The 18,226-nt window shown below is 54.8% G+C and overlaps 1 protein-coding gene across 8 annotated transcripts in view; it reads left to right on the forward strand.

The window, feature by feature from the left end:
• Positions 1-13,657, forward strand: part of ANKS1A (ankyrin repeat and sterile alpha motif domain containing 1A) — a 78,899-nt gene extending 65,242 nt beyond the window's left edge. For 4 of the 8 annotated variants that reach the window (XM_063418513.1, XM_063418517.1, XM_063418516.1 and 1 more), the window contains 10 exons: positions 2,624-2,722; positions 3,038-3,190; positions 3,311-3,418; positions 5,051-5,215; positions 5,562-5,687; positions 5,801-5,872; positions 6,269-6,355; positions 6,685-6,822; positions 7,459-7,629; positions 8,780-13,657. In XM_063418513.1, the coding sequence (XP_063274583.1) occupies positions 2,624-2,722; positions 3,038-3,190; positions 3,311-3,418; positions 5,051-5,215; positions 5,562-5,687; positions 5,801-5,872; positions 6,269-6,355; positions 6,685-6,822; positions 7,459-7,629; positions 8,780-8,899 (1,239 nt within the window). In that variant the 3' untranslated portion in view covers positions 8,900-13,657. Of the gene's footprint in view, positions 1-2,623; positions 2,723-3,037; positions 3,191-3,310; positions 3,419-5,050; positions 5,216-5,561; positions 5,688-5,800; positions 5,873-6,268; positions 6,356-6,684; positions 6,823-7,458; positions 7,630-8,056; positions 8,156-8,779 lie in introns of all 8 variants that reach the window. The other 4 variants (XM_063418519.1, XM_063418520.1, XM_063418514.1 and 1 more) reach the window with 3 other exon arrangements.
• The last annotated feature ends 4,569 nt before the right edge of the window (positions 13,658-18,226 follow it).

Genomic DNA, 18,226 nt, shown 5'->3' on the forward strand with positions numbered 1-18,226 from the left:
TGCTAAAGGTGGGAGAACACCTACTGCCCTGCCTTGGGGCTGGCACTGGTGCTCTGTGGGAGAGGGGGAGCCACCAGCTCCTCTGCTCGTGTGGGATCATGGCCATGCCAAAGGGGATTAGCACAAAAAACGGCTCAACACTGGAAAGTGAGCGTGAGTGAAAATGTGAATAGGATCAGCAGGCTTGTTTAGTTTTTATTCATGAAAGTTACACATCGCCATTGTCACAGCTCGTTTGGCTGCCGACTGTTCCTGCTGGCCGGGGGCACGAAGGGAAGGGCTGGCTGTGAGCTCTGCCCTTGCCAGCATCTTCCCTGCACTAGCCCAGCTTCAGCCCTGGCTCTCTGCAGGGGGATGGAGCCACAGAGCACCAAGATGGGCAAATCAAGGGAGCAGAGCAGGAATTGCAGGTTTCAGGTACCTGAGGTGTGACATGCTGTGGGCACTTCAGTCCCTCCCTGTTCCTCCCCCACACAAGACAGTAATACTTTGCTTTCCAAACTTATGAGAGAAATCCCATCACTTGCTCTGGCCCTCTTTGTCCATTTCAAAAAGCCCTTTGGAAGCCATCTCTCTCTGGGAGAGGAATTCCCTGCACACATGCTGTGTTCCTGCCAGGTGAGGTGTCTGTCAGGGGAGTTAATCCCCTCTAATCCCTTCCCTCCTCCCCAGAGCCGAGCACACAATCTCCTGCTGTTACAGGAATGCACATTAAATGTGGCTCTTTGGCTTAAAATTCATGAACAAGAAAGGGGAGGGGATGTTTCCATCTTTCTGGTGGGATGCTGCTGCCCACCAGCCAGGGGTCACTGCCCTGGCAGCAGCAGCTCCTTGTGTTAATCACTGGGAGTTTGTTCCCAGTCCAAGAGAGTTGCTGCTTGTGCACCAAATGGGCAGCCTGGAGCTTTCAGCAACAACCTGCCTCTTCTTACTCACTGATTTTGTGCAGCTGAGGGGTGCACAGAACACCTCAACTGTGATGTGGTTCCATCCTCTCACAGCTCATGGTGTGCAGTGTCACCACTCAGGTGAGCCCCTGGTGTCCCTTGGCCTCGCTCACAGGCTGTGGGGTGCAGGGCAGATGGGTCTGGCCATGATCTGGTGTCCACAGGGACTCTGGGGCAGTGGCTCTCCCCAGCACAATGGCCCTGACTGGCACAGTCTGTGAACTGGCCTTTGGGAAAGCACAGAATGAACCCCACCCCCTCCCCCGTGGGCTGCAGAGCCATTTAGCCCTGACTTTTCTGTTGTTTAAACAACTCAGACTCAGACAAATAAATGCCTTTGTGCAGGCTGTCAGCTCAGGCTCTGCTCTCCTGTGCCCTCCCAGCTCTCCAGGAATGAAGTGTGTGGGATCTGAGCCGCCAAGGGAGGGGGAGGCAGAGGAGCCCTGTCAGGGGGTGTTGAGGGCTCTGCCTCCTGCCACCCTCTGCTGTTTGCTAAATGACTACTCTGGGCTGCAGGGCAGCTCTCCCGCCTGGCAGAGAGATCTCTGGGCATCTCTTATCTGTGGTGTTAATTCCCTGTTTCCTGCAGTCCTCTGTGGCCGAGGGAAGAGCAGCTCCTGGGTGGTGGGGAGCCGTGTGCCACGCTGCTCTGCTGTCACCACGCCTGCCGTGGAAGTGGCAGTGCTGCTGCCTGGCAGGAGCAGAGCAGCTGCTGGGCGTGGCTGGGAGCAAGGACACGCTCGGGAGGTGGCTGCTCTGGGGCAGCACGCTGCATTTAAAGCAGGTAGCACTCAGCAAAGCACACGTGAAATCCCACAAAAGTGTTGATGGGAAGGGTAGGAAACCCTTGGTGCCCTTTATGGAGGGTGCCTGGCAATCTCACCTGCCCTCACCTTCCCTGCGGCCGGCCTTAATTGGGTTTCTCTTACAAAACGGGAATGTGGAGCAGTGAAGCGCTGTCGGCGCACACCTGCTGGGGCTCTCCGGGGAGCACAGGGAGGCAGGGCCAGGGAGGGGCTCCAGGCTGAAGCCTTCAGTCACACAGCAGCGTGGCTCTGCCAGGCGTGGGGAGACCTGTCCTGCTGAGCACTGCCAGGTAAGAGGGCAGGGAAGCAGGTTGTGACAGAGGCTTTTAAAGGGGGGTAGAGTCCGTGTGCTTCTGCTCTGCAGGGAGAAAGGGGCAGAAAATGGGTTTTAACATAACAGTGTGGAGTGACTGGAGCATCTCTGGCCCTGCCTGAGGCTGGAGGAGACACCTGACCTTTGCCTGCTGCTAGGGAAAGCAGTGCAGGCTTCCCTGTGGCCGTGGAGGGAGGCTGAGCAGAACCCAGAGCCCCTGCTCGGGCATGGAGGGGCTGAGGTTTGCTTGGGCACTGTTACAGGATGTTTGAAGCCTCTGTATGTCGAATTTCACGGGAGGTAGCTGTAAGCCATGCCTCGGGGCTAAAGGCTGGAAGGGCTCCCAGAGCAGGGAGGGGAGGGCAGTGCTCGTGTCAGCTCCCTCTGTGCCCAAGGTCGGTACATGGGGCAGTGCTCCCAGCCTTGCAAGCCTTCCTTATCCTTCTCCTCTTCCTCCTCCTCCTCCTGCTGCCAGGATATGCTGGAGGTCAGGTCAGGAGGGTGCCATAACTGTGATGTCCATTCACACACCTGTGTGGCTCCTGTTGTCCCCACAGGGCTGTAATGTCATGGAAGACCAGGACCTGCGGGATATCGGGATCGGGGACCCGCAGCACCGGCGGAAGCTGCTCCAGGCTGCTCGCTCCCTCCCGAAGGTCAGCACAGCCCAGGGAAAAAAAGCCAGACCCTGCACCTCCAGCCATGGAGGAATCTCTGTGGGAAGGGTTTGGGGAATAGCAGGGAGGAGGAGGAGGAGTATACTGGCCTTCCAGGCTATGTGGGTGGTGGTAGCTCCATGCTGGGACTGTTCCTCCTGCCAGTCCTGATCCCAAGCACGTTCTTTTTTTGTACAGTGCTTTTGTTACTGGCTAGTGGAGATGGTGATGGCCTGTAAACTGATTTTCATTGACCCCATGTCCCTTGGGATCCCAACTCCTGCAGCTTTTAACACCTTTCTTGTGCTTTCACAGTTGAAACCCCTGGGCTGTGATGGGAATAGCCAGCCATCAGTTCCTGCATGGCTCGACTCCCTGGGGCTGCAGGATTACATCCAGTCCTTCCTCTCGAGTGGCTACAGCTCTATTGACACTGTGAAAAACCTCTGGGAGCTTGAGATAGTGAACGTGAGTGTCACCCCTCTCCTGCCAGGGCAGCAAGGTCCTGCCCTGTTCCTGGGGCTGGGACTTGCCACAAATCTCTCAGAGCAGCTCTGTGCCCGTGGTGACCGTGATCTGTCCCTGCAGGTGCTGAAGGTGAACCTGCTGGGCCATCGGAAGAGGATCATCGCCTCGCTGGCAGACAGACCCTACGAGGAGCCCCCCGCCAAGCCACCACGGTTCTCACAGCTCAGAGTGAGTCCCTGCTCGTGGTTCCCTGCCTGGCTCGTGTGTCAGTGCCGGGAGAAATCTTGCCATGGCCAGTGGTGTCCGTTCAGCTGCTTAACTCATCCTCTCCAGCCACCCAGGCAGCAAATACTTGTGCAGGGAAAACCTTGCAGTGAGTGGTGCAAGATAATTGCAGCCCTTGCAGATCAGCCTCTGGATGCTGACCCCATGGGAAAGGCCAGGCTGCCCCTTGGGATCAGGTGCCTGTGTTGAGGGAGTGCAGGGTGCCACTCCCACCTCTGCCCTGCACAGAAGGGAGCTCTGAGCCCACTTTGTTGCCCTTGTTTCCTGGTCAGAGATGTGGGAGCTTTCAGCAGGCAGGAGTGGCCCAGCCCAGCTGGAGAGGGGCTGCAGCTGGGACTTGGTGTTTGATTGCACCCTTGGGATGTGGAGCCCTGGCCCGGCTGGGCTGCTGAGAGCTCCCGCTCTCGCTGCCAAATAACACTCGACAAGATGTGTGGATGTTGATTTTTGCTGCAAGAGTGGCAGCATTTGGATGTCAGGCCCTTGTTATGGGGCTTGGCTGGGAGGGAATCATCACATTCCCCGTTCTTCCTGAAAACTGGCTTTTGAGAGCTGAGTTTGGCAAAAGCAACCCTGTGAGCTCAGGAATGGGGTAGCATGTCGTGCTGCCTCCTCCAGAGATTGCTAATCAGCTTCCTGGAGCAGGAATTGCAGTGATTAGAGTTTACCATCCTAAACATCTGGTCCTGCTGCAGAGCTCTGCCCTCTTGGATTCCCAACAAACCCAAACAGCCTTAGCTGAAGCGAGTTGGGCTGCTGTGCCCTGCTTGCTGGCATGAGATTTTTTAGGAACTGGGTTCAAGTGTGAGAACAGAGGGTTCACAGTGGTGCTGCACTGGGAGGGTGCCCAGTACAGACCCTCTGCTCAACCCCCTGTGCCAGGCAGCAGGAGCACGGGAGGGACCAGCAGCCAGGGATCTGCACCGTGAGCCGGGCGAGAGCAAAGGCAGCGGGGCTGAGTGGGGAGAGGGCTGCTGTGGTGCTGCTCAGCTGATTGGGATGCTGCCCGGGGAGGCTGCCTGGGAGAACGGGCCATGTGCAGCATTTCCTGGCGCTGCAGCTGCTGAGCTCCAGCGCTGGCTGCGGCGCGGGGGGCGGGCGGGCGTCAATGGCAAATCAAGCGAGTGCCTTGAATGGGACTAACGCGGCCGCAGCTGTGCCGGGCTCTGGCCGTGCCTGCAGGCCCCGGGCGCGCTCTGGCGGCGGCTCCCGGGGCTCCTCTGCTGGGGTGGCTGATCATCATCACCCTCGGGTGCTCAGCTTAGTGCTTTAGGGGAGCCCACCCCTCTGGAATCACCTTGCCCCCAGCCCGGCGTGTCCCCTGCCCTCCTGGGATGAGTCACGGAGGCAGAGGCGTGCTGGGCACAAAGGGCTGAGTACATGGCTGGAACCATCCTGGAGCAAATCAGGTGTCTCATGCAGAATGTAAAGGGTGGTATTGGCACTGAGGCAGGAGCCCCCAGAGCAGGAGCTGACCCCGTTAGTCCACTCAGTGGACTGTGTCAGGCAATACAGAGGGGGGGCACAGCACAGCCCAAGCTCACTGGGACCCTTTGTGCTGTCTGCTCCTTCCAGTGCCAGGATTTGATGTCCCAGACGTCGTCGCCCCTGAGCCAGAACGACTCCTGCACAGGCAGATCTGCTGATCTCCTGCTGCCCTCTGGGGACACTGCCAAGAGGCAACATGATCGTGGCACTGAGGTTGCTCCCTACTCCAGAGTTGAGCGCTACAAAGCACAGGTCAGTGGGGCCTTTGTGTGTCCTGGGGGCCCTCTGCACGGGCTCCCCTGTCTCTGGAGCCAGGGAGAAGGGAGGATGATGCAGGGAGGGAGCTGGTCAGGCTCAGCTTCCCTCAAACAGAGTCAGCAACTCCTTAATGCCTCAGTTTCACCTCAAAAACGGATGGCTCACACTTCCATCAGCACTAGCACCTTAACCCTATGTGCTGCCTCTGTCCAGCTCCTGGGGGACTTTGCCATTGCCATCTTCAATCCCCTCAGCTCAAAGAGCCCCCCTGAGATCTGTTCCAACCCAGGCTGAACCCCTTGTGGCCTCACACCCCTGCTTCTCGCTTCTCCCCATGCAGGAGGACCGTCGGGAGTCCAAGCTAACCCTGCGTCCCCCCAGCCTGGCAGCTCCCTATGCCCCTGTTCAAAACTGGCAGCACCAGCCCGAGAAGCTCATCTTCGAGTCCTGTGGCTACGAGGCAAACGTAAGTGGCTTCTGGTTTGGGGGGTGGCGAGGATGAGGAGGCTCTGGGGGTCTCAGGGCAATGTCACAGCCTTGGGATTGGCAGGATTTAACATCTCTCCCTCCTTCACACAGTACTTGGGCTCCATGTTGATCAAAGACCTCCGAGGGACAGAGTCTACCCAGGATGCCTGTGCCAAGATGAGGGTACGGAGACCCTGGGGCTGGGGGCTTCTCTTGCAGCCTGTGGTGGATGATGTGGGTTGGGGAGGGGGGAATTCAGTGGTTCCCCAAACCCTGTAGGGGCCCAGACCACCAAACAGGCAGTGCCACTGTCTCTGGTGAACTCCCCCTTCCCAGCATTGTTCCCAGTACCTGGAAGCTCTGTGCACTGGGAGAGTGGTGTTTTCACTGGATGGCTGGGTTCTCTCAAAGTCCATATCTCTTCCCCTCTGCCTCCACCAGGAGCTGACTTTCCTCCTCCTGGTCCCAGATACCCAAAACTTCCTGTACAGCCCTGGGGGTCTCTGGGGTGGGCTGGGGCAGGGGTGAAGAGGGAGCATCCATTCACAGTTGGTCACTTGAATATTCTCATTTCTGAAGAAATCCACGGAGCACATGAAGAAGATCCCAACCATAATCCTGTCCATCACGTACAAAGGAGTGAAGTTCATTGATGCCTCCAACAAGGTGAGCTGCAGATACCTCAAAGTCAGTGTCCAGAGAGACACAGCCTGCAATCCCACCTGCCTGGGGGCTGCAGGTCACATTTTGTGGCTCCAGAAGCACAGCTGGTCCTGGGGAGCTCCTGGGGCTGGGGGAGAATCCCAAGGTGGTGGTGATCTCCTGGCTGCTTGTGGACCATGTTGCCATTTATTCCTGCCATGGGAGGGAGCTGGGACTGGTCTGGCTGGGAGACTCCCCTTCCCTGTCCCCAGGACACCCTCCACAGCCACTGCTTGCTGGGTGTATTTGCCATCCCCAGAAGGGTGACGGGTGCTTGTGGTTGACCCTGGCAGAATGTCATTGCTGAGCACGAGATCCGGAACATCTCCTGTGCTGCTCAGGACCCTGAGGATCTCTGCACATTTGCCTACATCACCAAGGACCTGCAGACCAGCCATCACTACTGCCATGTCTTCAGCACTGTGGATGTGGTGAGTGCATTGTCATGTCACATCTCCCAGTCCTTCACAGCCCATTTGTTTCATCCCTAACTTTATTGGCGAGTCACAGACTGCTCCTTTCCAGGGTTCTTTCACCCGTTTTTACCATAAAGTAGTCTTGGTTCCACATACCTGTCCTTTGGACCTCTGTGGACAAAGAGAATATTTGTCTGGCTTCGTTACTGCCGTCTCCAGCGCTGAATAAAGCAGGGCAGGAGCTTTCCCTCCTGGGGCAGGTGCCGTGCACAAACCCCTAACATGCTCTCAATTATGTTCAGCATAATGGGCTGATTTAACAGCCTTTTAACTGAGAAAGGGTAGAAGTGTGACTTGCTTTTATACTTGTGCAGAATCAAAATTGCACAAGGCTTTTGGGCGATTTTTCTTTCTGCTGCTGAACTGCAGTGCAGGTGGGGCTTTACAGGTGGGCAGGGGCCCCTGGGGGAGGTAGTGTGGTCCTGGCGCCCCCACATCCGGAGCTCAGTGGCTTTGCCAGGGACACAGCAGGATGTGACCTGCTGACAAGAAGGCACCAGCTCTGCCAAGACCCCAGAGCAGCCTCTGAGCACAAGGGGGGCTGTGCGCAGGGTGATGTGACAGCTTTGTGTTCTCTGTGTTCTCTCAAAGAACCTGACGTACGAGATCATCCTCACGTTGGGGCAGGCATTCGAGGTCGCCTACCAGCTCGCCCTGCAAGCCCAGAGAGCAAAGCCTCTGGGTGCTGGAGCAGGAGAAATGATTGAAACAAAATCTTCCAAACCGGTGCCTAAACCACGAGCAGGCATGAGGAAATCCGCGGTACGTGGGTGCGGGCAGGAGCGACCTGCTGGGCTGAGCTGGGGGTTCTTGTGGGCACCACAGCCCTACACCTCCCCTGGGGGGTGGGGGGAGCCCAGACGTGGTCCAGGTGCCTGTTCTGCTGCTGGCACTGCACATCTGTGCCTGTGTCAGTTCTGCTGCGGGGCTGGGGCTTCTCCTGGTAGCAGGAGGGCAGGCAGAGGTGGAAATAGCCCAGATGGGATGGGGTTTGCTGGGTCCAGCACAAGCTTCCACGTGCAAACCCTGCAGAGCTGCAGTGAGATACGCAGGCGAGCTGCAGTATGGGATTCCCCATAGCCAAAACCAGTCGTGACTGGAGCTGCTGAGGAGCAGGGACTGCTGCACAAGCCACTGCCTTCCTTTAATGTCTCCTTTTGTCTGTGTTCTGCTTGCTCCCCCCGCTCAGGTGCCGCTCCCTCCCGACACCCGCTGTTGTTACTGTCACACCTGTACAACACACCGCCCCTCCTACCTGCCGCTGCAGTCTGTTAGTCCTGGAGCGAAGGTCTTTACCCTTCTTCCTGCCATCCTCCCTTCCCAACCGACCCGGGCTGCCTCCCCACTTCCTATTTCTCCTGCTGTGTCCCCGTGTCCTGCCTTGTTGTTGTCCCTTCCCCTGCTCATTCTGGCCCACGCCGGGGGTTCGGATGAGCCCCGGGGATCTGCCGCCCCCGCTGATGCAGTGTGGCAGCTCTCAGCTAACCCCGCTGCTCCTGCTGGGGTGGTGACTTCCCCGTGGCTCCCTGATTTAGCAGGACAAGAGGAAAGAGCCATGCTTGGTCAGGAGGGTAAATCACATGGGAGCTCACCTGCCAGGAGCTGTCTCCCTCTGTCCCATTTCTGTAGAGCTCCGTTTTTCATGCTTGTTTGAGATGAGCCAAGCTGTCGCTGATGGTGACAGGGACTCGCAGTCTAATGTAGGGAGTCATCTTGGGGTGCTGGGTTGAGACTGACATGGCCAGACATGTTTTAGCTGTGAAGGACTCAAATGCCTCCCCAGCAAGAGCTGCTCCCTTGCACACGTGCGCGTTTTTGGGATGGGCAATAGGCAGGCAGGCTTTGAGTCCCCGCTCGTTCTGTCCCAGAAGCATGGGTGTCCTAAGATGCCCTTTCTCTCCTTATTTTCTAGCTGGATCCCCCTGAAGTGGACCAAGACTCCCAGTCTCATGCCAGTGTCTCCTGGGTCGTGGACCCCAAGCAGGACTCCAAGCGGACCCTCAGCACTAAGTATGAGACCACTATCTTCTAAAGCAAGCGCCGCGTCCGCCCCGTCTAACCGTGCCTTTGCGATCTGATCTGTCTGCTCTTCTAAACTCCCTCTTCCTCCAGCTGCTCGCCCTGAGCCCGCGTAGGCACCGCGTCCAAGGCAGCAGCACTTTTTAGGAGACTGTAGACTGTAATGGCTTTTGTACCTGACCGCTGCTGAACACTGTGAATCTCCCTTCTCGGAAACAAGGGTACCGCGCTGTGGCTGCCCGCGAGGCGGGAGGAGCAGAGAGGGCAGGCTGGCAGTCGGAGATGTGGATCCTAAAGAGCTGCCCAACGTTTTCACGTCTTCCCCCCCTCGCTCTGGCACTGTGAATCCCTGGGGCAATGTGATACTCCCCAGGCCTTTTTTTTTTCTATCTCACCTTGTCCTTGGACTGATGGAGACCTCTTGTCTCTACGGTGCACACACTCCCTCCTCCTAGATCCTCCTCTTCCCAACTGAGCCACGGCTGTGTACTGTTCAGTGAACTCACCTCTCCTTCCTGCCAGTCGAACCGACACTAACCACTGTGATGCTCTCTGCAAATAACACACAAGCACTTCTGTTTCCTCACGGCCACCCTGGCCTGCAGTCTCCCTCCTCAAAGCCCAGTGCAGAACTTGCTCTGGGTGCTGAGGGAGTGTTGGTTTGGGCCGGGTGTGATCGTTCCCACTGTGAGCTCTGTCCCCTCGGAGATGAGGGGGGGGTTGGTTGCATGCATTTCAGTCCCTTGTAGGTTTTTCTTCCCCTCATAGTCCTTGTGTTTACACTCACCAGACTTCTCGGGAGCGCTGGGTGTAGTTCTCACGTGGCAGCCTGTGGTTAAGCTTCCAAAGGCACATGTTGTAGTTAGCCCTGGGCTGGGGAGGGGATGTGTCAGCTGAACACAAGCAGCATCAGCAGGGAGAGGTCAGGGAGCAGGCCTGGGTTATTTGCCCCTGGTGTTAGGGCCCAGCAGCAGCTTGTCTGTTTTGCTGTGGCTTTGGAGCTGCTGTCTCAGAGCTTCCATTTCTCCTCACCTGTGGTGAAATCTGATGTTTCAAAGTCCTTATTTAGCTCTTTCTCAGGAATGAGTTTGATCTCCCAAGTCATTTGTGACTTAATGGCAAACTGACCTCAGACTGAGGGCTCAGCTAGTGGGAACCCAGTGAGAGGACTAAAAGTAAAAATGTTGTCTTAAAGCAAAAAAAACGAAGGCTAGCTCAGTCTAGTACATTCATTTCATATGGCACAGAGCCCCCTGACACAGAGTTAGCACTGCCCTGGGCCTGCAGTGCCACCCTGCCACCCAGGCCTTGCAGACAGCAGAGCATTGCTGTGCCTGAGGTGCTCCAGGAGGCTGGGTTTGGGTTCCATCAGCTCTTTCCCAAGCTGTAAGAGTGCCCTGAAGGTTTCTGTGTCCCTCTAAGAGAAACTCATTCCCTGGTGTGGGTGGCAGAGCAGTTTCTACATGTAGATGTTCACCAGACAGCTGCCACATGTTCACCCAGAGGGTCTGAGCTCTTCACCTCCCCCTGCTCTCGGCTGGGAAGGGCAGGTCCCTCTGCACCCCTCAATCCGGGTCACCAGAGCATGTGCCTTTCTGAGGGTGACCAAACCCCGCGGGGATCACAGGCAGCCCTTCCCGAACCGCGCCGCTGCCGCTCTGTGTCCGCAGCCCTGGCGGTTTCCGTGTCCCATCTCCGCGCCGCTGGCCTCGCCTTTCCCAGCACGCGTTCTTGTGTGGCTCGGAAATTCACTCCATTATCTCCCTTTCTGTTTGCCTCTGCGAAGCTGAGCTCCGGGCAGCCGTCTCCTACCACAGGATGTAGTGGCGGGGCAGAGACCTGGGACGCAGTGGCCTCCTGACACGAAGATCATCTCCCTCTGGCACGGGTGGCTGCCTCGGAGTGGGTGCGTGGCTGCTGGGTGAGGGCTCCCAGAGCACAGGGGGGAAGGGACCCAGCCTCGCCGAGGAAAGCTGCTCTCTCCATTCCTAGAGAAGGAAAACTCCAGACTCGGAGGCCGAGAGCGATGTCGCCTTTTCTAGTTTGAGACAAAATGTCTTTCGACCCGTTTCTTTTTTAACGAAGTGACACAGAGCAAATCCAGTTCACGGTTTCAATGTAGCGCTGCAGCTTTTTGGTGAGGACAACAAAAAACTACGGATTTTTATTTACTGAGAATCCCGCAGTCCGGCGAGGAGCACGACAGAAAGTCTTAGCAGGGGCGTGGTGTGCGCATTTCTGACGGTACTTGCTCTGCTTCAGCTCTGGGTGAACAGGAGAGAACGCCAAATTCTTGGGGATCGCTTCCTGCCGTGTGAGAACCTGGTGGGGTAAGTCTGCATCCTGTACTCCAAGCCACTCCACGCTTTTGTAGCAAATGGAAGTAACTTGAAGAAAAGAATCTGCAAAGGATCTTTCACCCCAGAGCAGCTGTGGCCAATATCCCCGATGGTACAAAGCTTCCTTATCCCTGAACTGTCCTGTTGCAATACTTGACATTTCTATGGCAAGGACCCCGTTTCTTCCCATTTCCGCACTGAATTCCTGGGGACGACTCCCTGCTCCAGCCTCTGTGCACCTGTCTTGTTTTTAAATGCAGTTATGCCCTGAAGGGTTGGGGGTTTTTTTAAGTATATTCAATTGTGATTTAGCACTTTTTTGATACTAGCTCATTATTTAATTAGTGCAACCGTTTCAGAAGATGAACAAATAAGGAGTTAAATTTTGGGCATTACACTGAAACAGTCCATCCCCAAGGACAAACCACATCAGCCTGAGGGTGGCTTGGCCCCGTCCGAGCCCAGTGTCCCCAAAGACACCACCTCAGAGGTGCTGTGTGCTTGCTTTTATTCCGAAATACAGCGTGTTTCACAGTGGTTTGGGCTGTGACTGATGTGTTTTCAGACTGTTCCACTCTGGGGAGAATGTTAAAATCGTTGTGATTTGAATTCTTCAGATGCAAAATGTAGCGCAGCGCATCCGCCGTGATCTCGTCAGGCCCTGTCAGGGCTGTGGGACCTGCGGGAATGCTGTGCCCGAGTAATTCCTGTTTAACTCCAGTTGCTGCTGTATGTCAGGATTTCCTTTAGTCTCTCTCACCAGTGAGGCTGGGAGGGAAGTGAACCATAATCCCGAGGGCACAGACCTGTAAAGGATTGGGAAGGGAGAGTGGAGATTTTGGGTTAAGTCAATGAATTTAGAGAACCTAACATTCCTTGTTATGCACATGTTGCAATTCATACTGGTGTAAGTGTAAATATTTGGTGTGTTGGCAACAAGTCTTTGGTGAGATTGCAAATTGAACCTCTGCTTGGGAGGAGGGACACCTTTCCTTTCTGACACGTGAGCTTTGTTGGAGGTTGGCTTGGAGGTGCTGTGGTGATGAAGACTCCAATCTTCAGGCACTGGGCTCGGTGACCCTGGTGGTCCATTCTGGCCCCACGTGTAAACCTGTGGTTGTCTTTAGTGATCCATTCTTTAGCCAGACACTCCCTTTCTCACCTCGCACACAGAGCAGTTGTTTTGGCACTCCAGTGTGGTGGTGTCTCTCAAGGGACTCGGTGCTGGAGGCTGACCCTGGGCTGTGCCAGTGTCCCAGCCACCCTCACCCACCCACTGTGCAGTATTCGGCCTCTTCCTCCCTGCAGGGTTTTGTGCTATCTGGAGGAAAGTGCCCCAAATTTCTGGTGCTGAACATGACATTGCATCCAACTGCATCTGCTGTATTACCTGCCCGGGAAGAGCTGGGGCTGCCCTGGGCCTTGTTCCTCTCTTTAAAGACAGATTGTGTTTCACAGACTTTGGTTTGTGGGCTGAGCCCTCACTCAAACAGAGTTGCCGAGTTTTGTCTTTCTTTTTATAGGAGGGGATGATTTTTTTTTCAAATTGAAGATGCTTTATCCTTTTTTAATTTTGTGTTTACAAAGAAAAAAAAAAACCACAGCAGCGCTGATCTTAGCTGTTCAGCTGACTTTGAACTTGCTTTGGGATTGTTCTTTTTAGAAGAAATTATGCAACACTTTTGGGGTACACACCCGTCCCCCCTCCCAGGGAGAAGATGCGACACCTTCCGGGCTGTGGTGAAGTCTGTCCCTTCAGGAGGCTGCTGAAACACAGAGCAGATGCCAAAAAGCCCCGAGCACGTCCAGTTCTGTGCAGCTGAGGTGGAGCCAATGCTTTAATGCTCCTTCCACCCACCTCAGAAGTTTCCAGCAGCAGCAGCAGCAGCATTTCCCTGGCTCTGCTGGAGCCAGCACAGCGCTCACAATGCTGTCGTGTTGCAAAGGTCTCCCTTTTACATCTCACATGGGTATTACCTTAATTTTTTAATTTTTTTCCCCAAAAGAAAAGTACCTGTGCTGTTCTCGCTAAGTCAACCCAGCTCAGACATTTTTCTTACCCACAGAAGAATAACCTGGGATTCCCTGACAGGGCAGAGACAGTCGAGTTCAGTTTGCAATGTGGACATTTTTGCTAATTGTGATGTATGGCAGTGGGGCTGATTTGTAATACAAATGTTATTTAATCTGTCTGTATTTTGATACTTGAATTTCCTTTTATTTCCTGTATATACAATTGTTAATCTGTTCAAATTTGTCTGAATTTTAAACATCTTGTGGTACCAAACATAACCAATCTGTGCAACAACATAGACTGACCTCACTACAACAAGGCGAGATTGTAAATATTCCTGGGCTTCCAGCAGTCGTTTTGTTGTTTTCATAATTGTACAACTTAGAACAGACAGAATTAATAAACAACCTTAGACACACGTGTGTGCTGTTGTGTGTGGCCCCAGTGCTGTGCCCAAGTCCCCCCTGTGTCAAAGCAGGGCAGTTCTCATCCTGCAGGCACTGCCTGGGGGGGTTTGGGAGCTTTGGTTGAAGCTGCTCTTTCTGCAGTCAGTCATAATGACCCAAACATTGAATATTATTATTTTGAGAGTAATTTATGCGTAAAATCACATCCAAATGTTGTGTCCAAGACAGCCCCAAGGGTCTGCAGCCATTGTGGGTGTGTTCTACACGTGATGGAAGGTTAGAAAAGCTCATTTTTACCCCCACTAATGTGCATGTACAAGGACTGTGTCCCTGGGGCTGTTATGTACTGGGGATAGCCACTGAAATCCCTTTTTGCAGCACAGCACCGAGTGGTTCCTGTGACACCAGTACCCATTTGGGCAGCCATAGTTCAGAACATTTACCCAGCAAAGACCTGGGGCTTGCCAGGAACTAGGACATTTCAGTTTGTAAAATTAGAGCAAGAAATCCAGACATTTAAATACAGGTTAAAGTTCAGATTTTTGTGTCAAGTAAAATCTGACTGATGTGAAATGCTAAATACACCAGGGATTGCTAAATTTATACCGTATGTTCCATTTCTAATAACAAGGCAAGTCAGGTTTTCAGGCTGACATGAAATACACTGAGCTGGTTTAATGGTTTGAAACACCACGAGGTTTTATTCCTCACAGCACAGCCCTGGCTGGGACTGACACCTCAGCAGAGGTTACAGGCCCCGGGCAGAATGAGCACTGAGTTTAAAAGGGTTGATCTGCACTGCAGTTCAATGAGTTCCACAGCCCCTTGCCTTCCCCACCAAATAGGGACAGGTTTTTGAGGGAAAAAAAACTGCTACTTTTTCTAGCTGAGAGGTTTATTCAGATCCTGATGTGCCAGGGGTCACCTCCTGCTGGCCTCGGTGGAGTTGTCGGATGGATTTTTACAAGATGAGGCAAGATCTGAGAAACTGGAGGAGAATGGATTCCACTCCTGCCTGGTACGTGGAGAATGTGATCAGAAATAATTCAACTTGCAGCTGGGAGAAGTACCTTCCTGAGAATTCCAAAATTCTTGCTTGTTGTAGATCGCACTTCCAAACCCGCACCAAACTTCCAGCAGCCCCTCCTGAATGGAACCAAGGCCCTTTGGGAAACCTTTTTGAGAATAATTTGCATTGAGGAAAATTAAAAGACTGAGGAGGGAATGAATCCACTGCCCTGTAGGCAGGAAAAGTATGAAAACAAAAAATAATTGGTCAATCAACAAATCTCTTGTGAAGGAAGCTTCCTCAGGAAGCCAGGAGCAGATTAGGCACAGCCCTGCTCCAGGGGGATGCTGCAGGAACCAGGAACTGGCTCTGGAGGGATGCAGATAAACCAGAATCCAGTACAGGAACCCGTGTGACCACCTGAGAGCACTCCAGGATCAGGTGTACTCACCTCGCTTTGTCAAACATCCAATTTCTTTCTCACAGGAAAAAGCCACATCAGTGACTTGTGGTGTGGAAGGGACAGAGTCCTGCCAGATCCTTTTACAGAAGGTTCAGAGCCAGTTCAGCTGTTAATTTGTGTCTTTATGAAAAAAGCTGTGAAGGTGTTCGAGCTCTTCTCCTACCTCAGGGAATAATTCCCTTTGCCCAGGCTCCCAGCAGAGCAGACCCATGGAACCTTGGTTTACCGAGAGGTGAGGGTGGGGGCTGCTGCCAAGGGGCTGCTGCTGCTGCTGCTCAGCCTCTCTGGGGTGTTCCAGGGAAATAAATAAACATATAACATATTTGTAGGACCAGCCTGGTCATGCTCAGCCAGCAGGAAGCAGGTTTGGGGCACTGCAGGCTGCGGGGATTTGTGTGTGTGGGAGGAACAGCAGGGAGCTGCTTACACCGACACACAGCACTCCTGTCCCAGCACAGGGTCAGGCTGCAGGGACTGGTATCCACAGAATGTTATACTGGACAGAGGATTTCAACCTCCAAGAAGGGCCTTTAATGAAGTCGGAGGAAGGAGACCAACAGCTATAGAGAAATCCCTGCAGGCTAGGAAAAAAAAGTGTCTACATCAAATGCAGTTTTTCCTTTTTCCTCATTTCCTCATTCCTGACAGGATCTCAGAATCCTTCAAACTTGTGAGAACTCCCAGTTCCTCCTGGGAAGGCTCTCAGCTCTGTTTTCTGCGTGCAGGAGCAGAGCTCACTGCATGAGATGTGCCAGTTACAGCCCTTGAGGGAGGGACCCCTGAGGTCTCTGGCTCTTAGAGGCATTTCTCTCATCTCTTACTGAACAGGTGATGAAAGCATTAGTTTTGGAATACCCAGGGTCCATTTAGTGCTTCAGTAGCTCCTGTAGAAGGAGCGGTTCTCTTTTTTCTCCCTGACTTCCTAGGCAGCTTATCCAAGAGCTCCTGGAATTTCCTCCGTTCATACTGGACATTGAGTGAGTGCAGTGGCTCTGGATGGTGACATTCTGCAAATCCAAAACCCTGAAAATCCCCTTGGGATGAGACAGTGAACTGAGGGCTCTCCACAGCAATAAATGCCTTGAAGTGGGGCTATTTTGCAATGCTGAGAAAGTTCATCAAATGCAGAACTTACCCTGTCTCAGCTGAGGGGTAAAAAGAGCACAGCACTTTTCAGAGGAAAGCTGCTCCTCCACACCCTCATGAAGACCAAAAGAATATTGGTCTTCATATAAATAATAGCTAGACTATTATTTATAATAGCTAGACCAAAAAAATAGCTAGACTATTTTTCTAGCTAGTGCTTGTTTCTGCAGTGAGAGAGTGTCAGTCACTTGAACAGCTCCTCAGCGGAGACGCCAACACCTCAGAGGAGATCTCCTCTGCTTTGTTCATGTCACAATCACAGCTTACACAGCTGGAGCCTCTAAATCTTTCCATATTAGTGACTCATACCTGACACTCATCAGATTTAAGAACTTCTTAGTAAATCATGAAGCAACGAATAAATAAAACAGGCTCCAACTTTTTTTTGCTTATTCCAGGAGCTATCCTATTTCCTTGGTACTTCTACAGTCAGACCCAGACTCAGCTCCATCCCCATTCCTATACATTTTTTGCTACGAGACAGAAAAAAGCCAAACCTGAATGTATGATATATATTTATGTTTATATCCATGCAGACCTGTGTGGGAGAAGCCGACCCCTGGCAGTCCAAAGTCGCTCTAAGGACAATTTCATGCACAATGCTCAGTGTGGAAATGTCACCAGTGACCGCCCGTAGCTGGTCCCAGGAGAGAACTGGTGCAGGACTGGCTGCAGAAAAGCAGGGTAAAAGTAAGGGAAGGAACGCGAGCCACGACCTCGAGAGGATAAAGGGGGCTGAAAGCATTTACTGAGCAGCTTTTGAGCGAAAACCTGCAGGTTTGTGTACACACAAACCGCATCGGCGGCTGAGGGTGTGAGGGGACCCCACCTCCCTCCGCTCGCCGCCATCCCCGGCGCGGCGCTGACCCCTAGTGCCGGCCGGGAGCGCGGCCACGCCGCCTCCTTCAATTAACAGCGGGCACCGAGCGAATTAACCCCGGACACGGCCCTCGGCCGCCGCCCCCGGCCCGGGGTCCCGCGGCCACCCCCAAAGCCGCCATCGCGCCCGGCGGGCCGGGACTCCCCGCAACCGCGGGGCGCGTCGCCCCCCTGCCCGCGAATGGGCTGCGCCAGGCGCCGTGCCCAGGAGGCGCGACGGGGCGCTCCCATTACGGGCGGAGGGGGGGAGCGAGCGACGGCCCCCGGTGTGAGGCGGGACCCGGCGCCGCGCTGAGGGACGGGGCGGCCGCGGCGGCGAGAGCCGGGGGAGCCTGGGGGCTGCCGTGGCATCCCGGCCCTGCCACCGCATCCCGGCCCTGCCACCGCATCCCGGCCCTGCCACCGCATCCCGGCCCTGCCATCGCATCCCGGCCCTGCCATCGCATCCCGGCCATCCCGGGGTCTGCCATCGCATCCCGGCCATCCCGGCCCTGCCATCGCATCCCGGCCATCCCGGCCTTGCCACCGCATCCCGGCCCTGCATCGCATCCCGGCCCTGCCACCGCATCCCGGCCCTGTCATCGCATCCCGGCCCTGCCACCGCATCCCGGCCCTGCCATCGCATCCCGGCCCTGCCACCGCATCCCGGCCCTGCCACCGCATCCCGGCCCTGCCACCGCATCCCGGCCCTGCCATCGCATCCCGGCCCTGCCACCGCATCCCGGCCCTGCCACCGCATCCCGGCCCTGCCATCGCATCCCGGCCATCCCGGGGTCTGCCATCGCATCCCGGCCATCCCGGCCCTGCCATCGCATCCCGGCCCTGCCATCCCGGGAGCTGTCGGGGAGCGGCGGCGGGAGCTGCAGGGAGCGCTGCTGGCCGTGCAGCGGCCGCAGCATCCTTCCTCCTCCCTCACTCCTCTGAGTTTGTCCATTTTCCTTTCCGGCGGGCCCAGAAGGAAGGACCTGACTCCGGTCACCTGCTGGAACCTCTCCATTCCTTCTCAGGGACTGAGGTTAAACCTTCCAAGGGGCAAACCCACAAACCCTGGGATGAGGCTCCTTGTGTGCCAATAAACAATTT

The sequence above is a fragment of the Prinia subflava genome, chromosome 23 (assembly GCF_021018805.1).
Source record: "Prinia subflava isolate CZ2003 ecotype Zambia chromosome 23, Cam_Psub_1.2, whole genome shotgun sequence".
NCBI classification, from domain to species: Eukaryota; Metazoa; Chordata; class Aves; order Passeriformes; family Cisticolidae; genus Prinia; species Prinia subflava.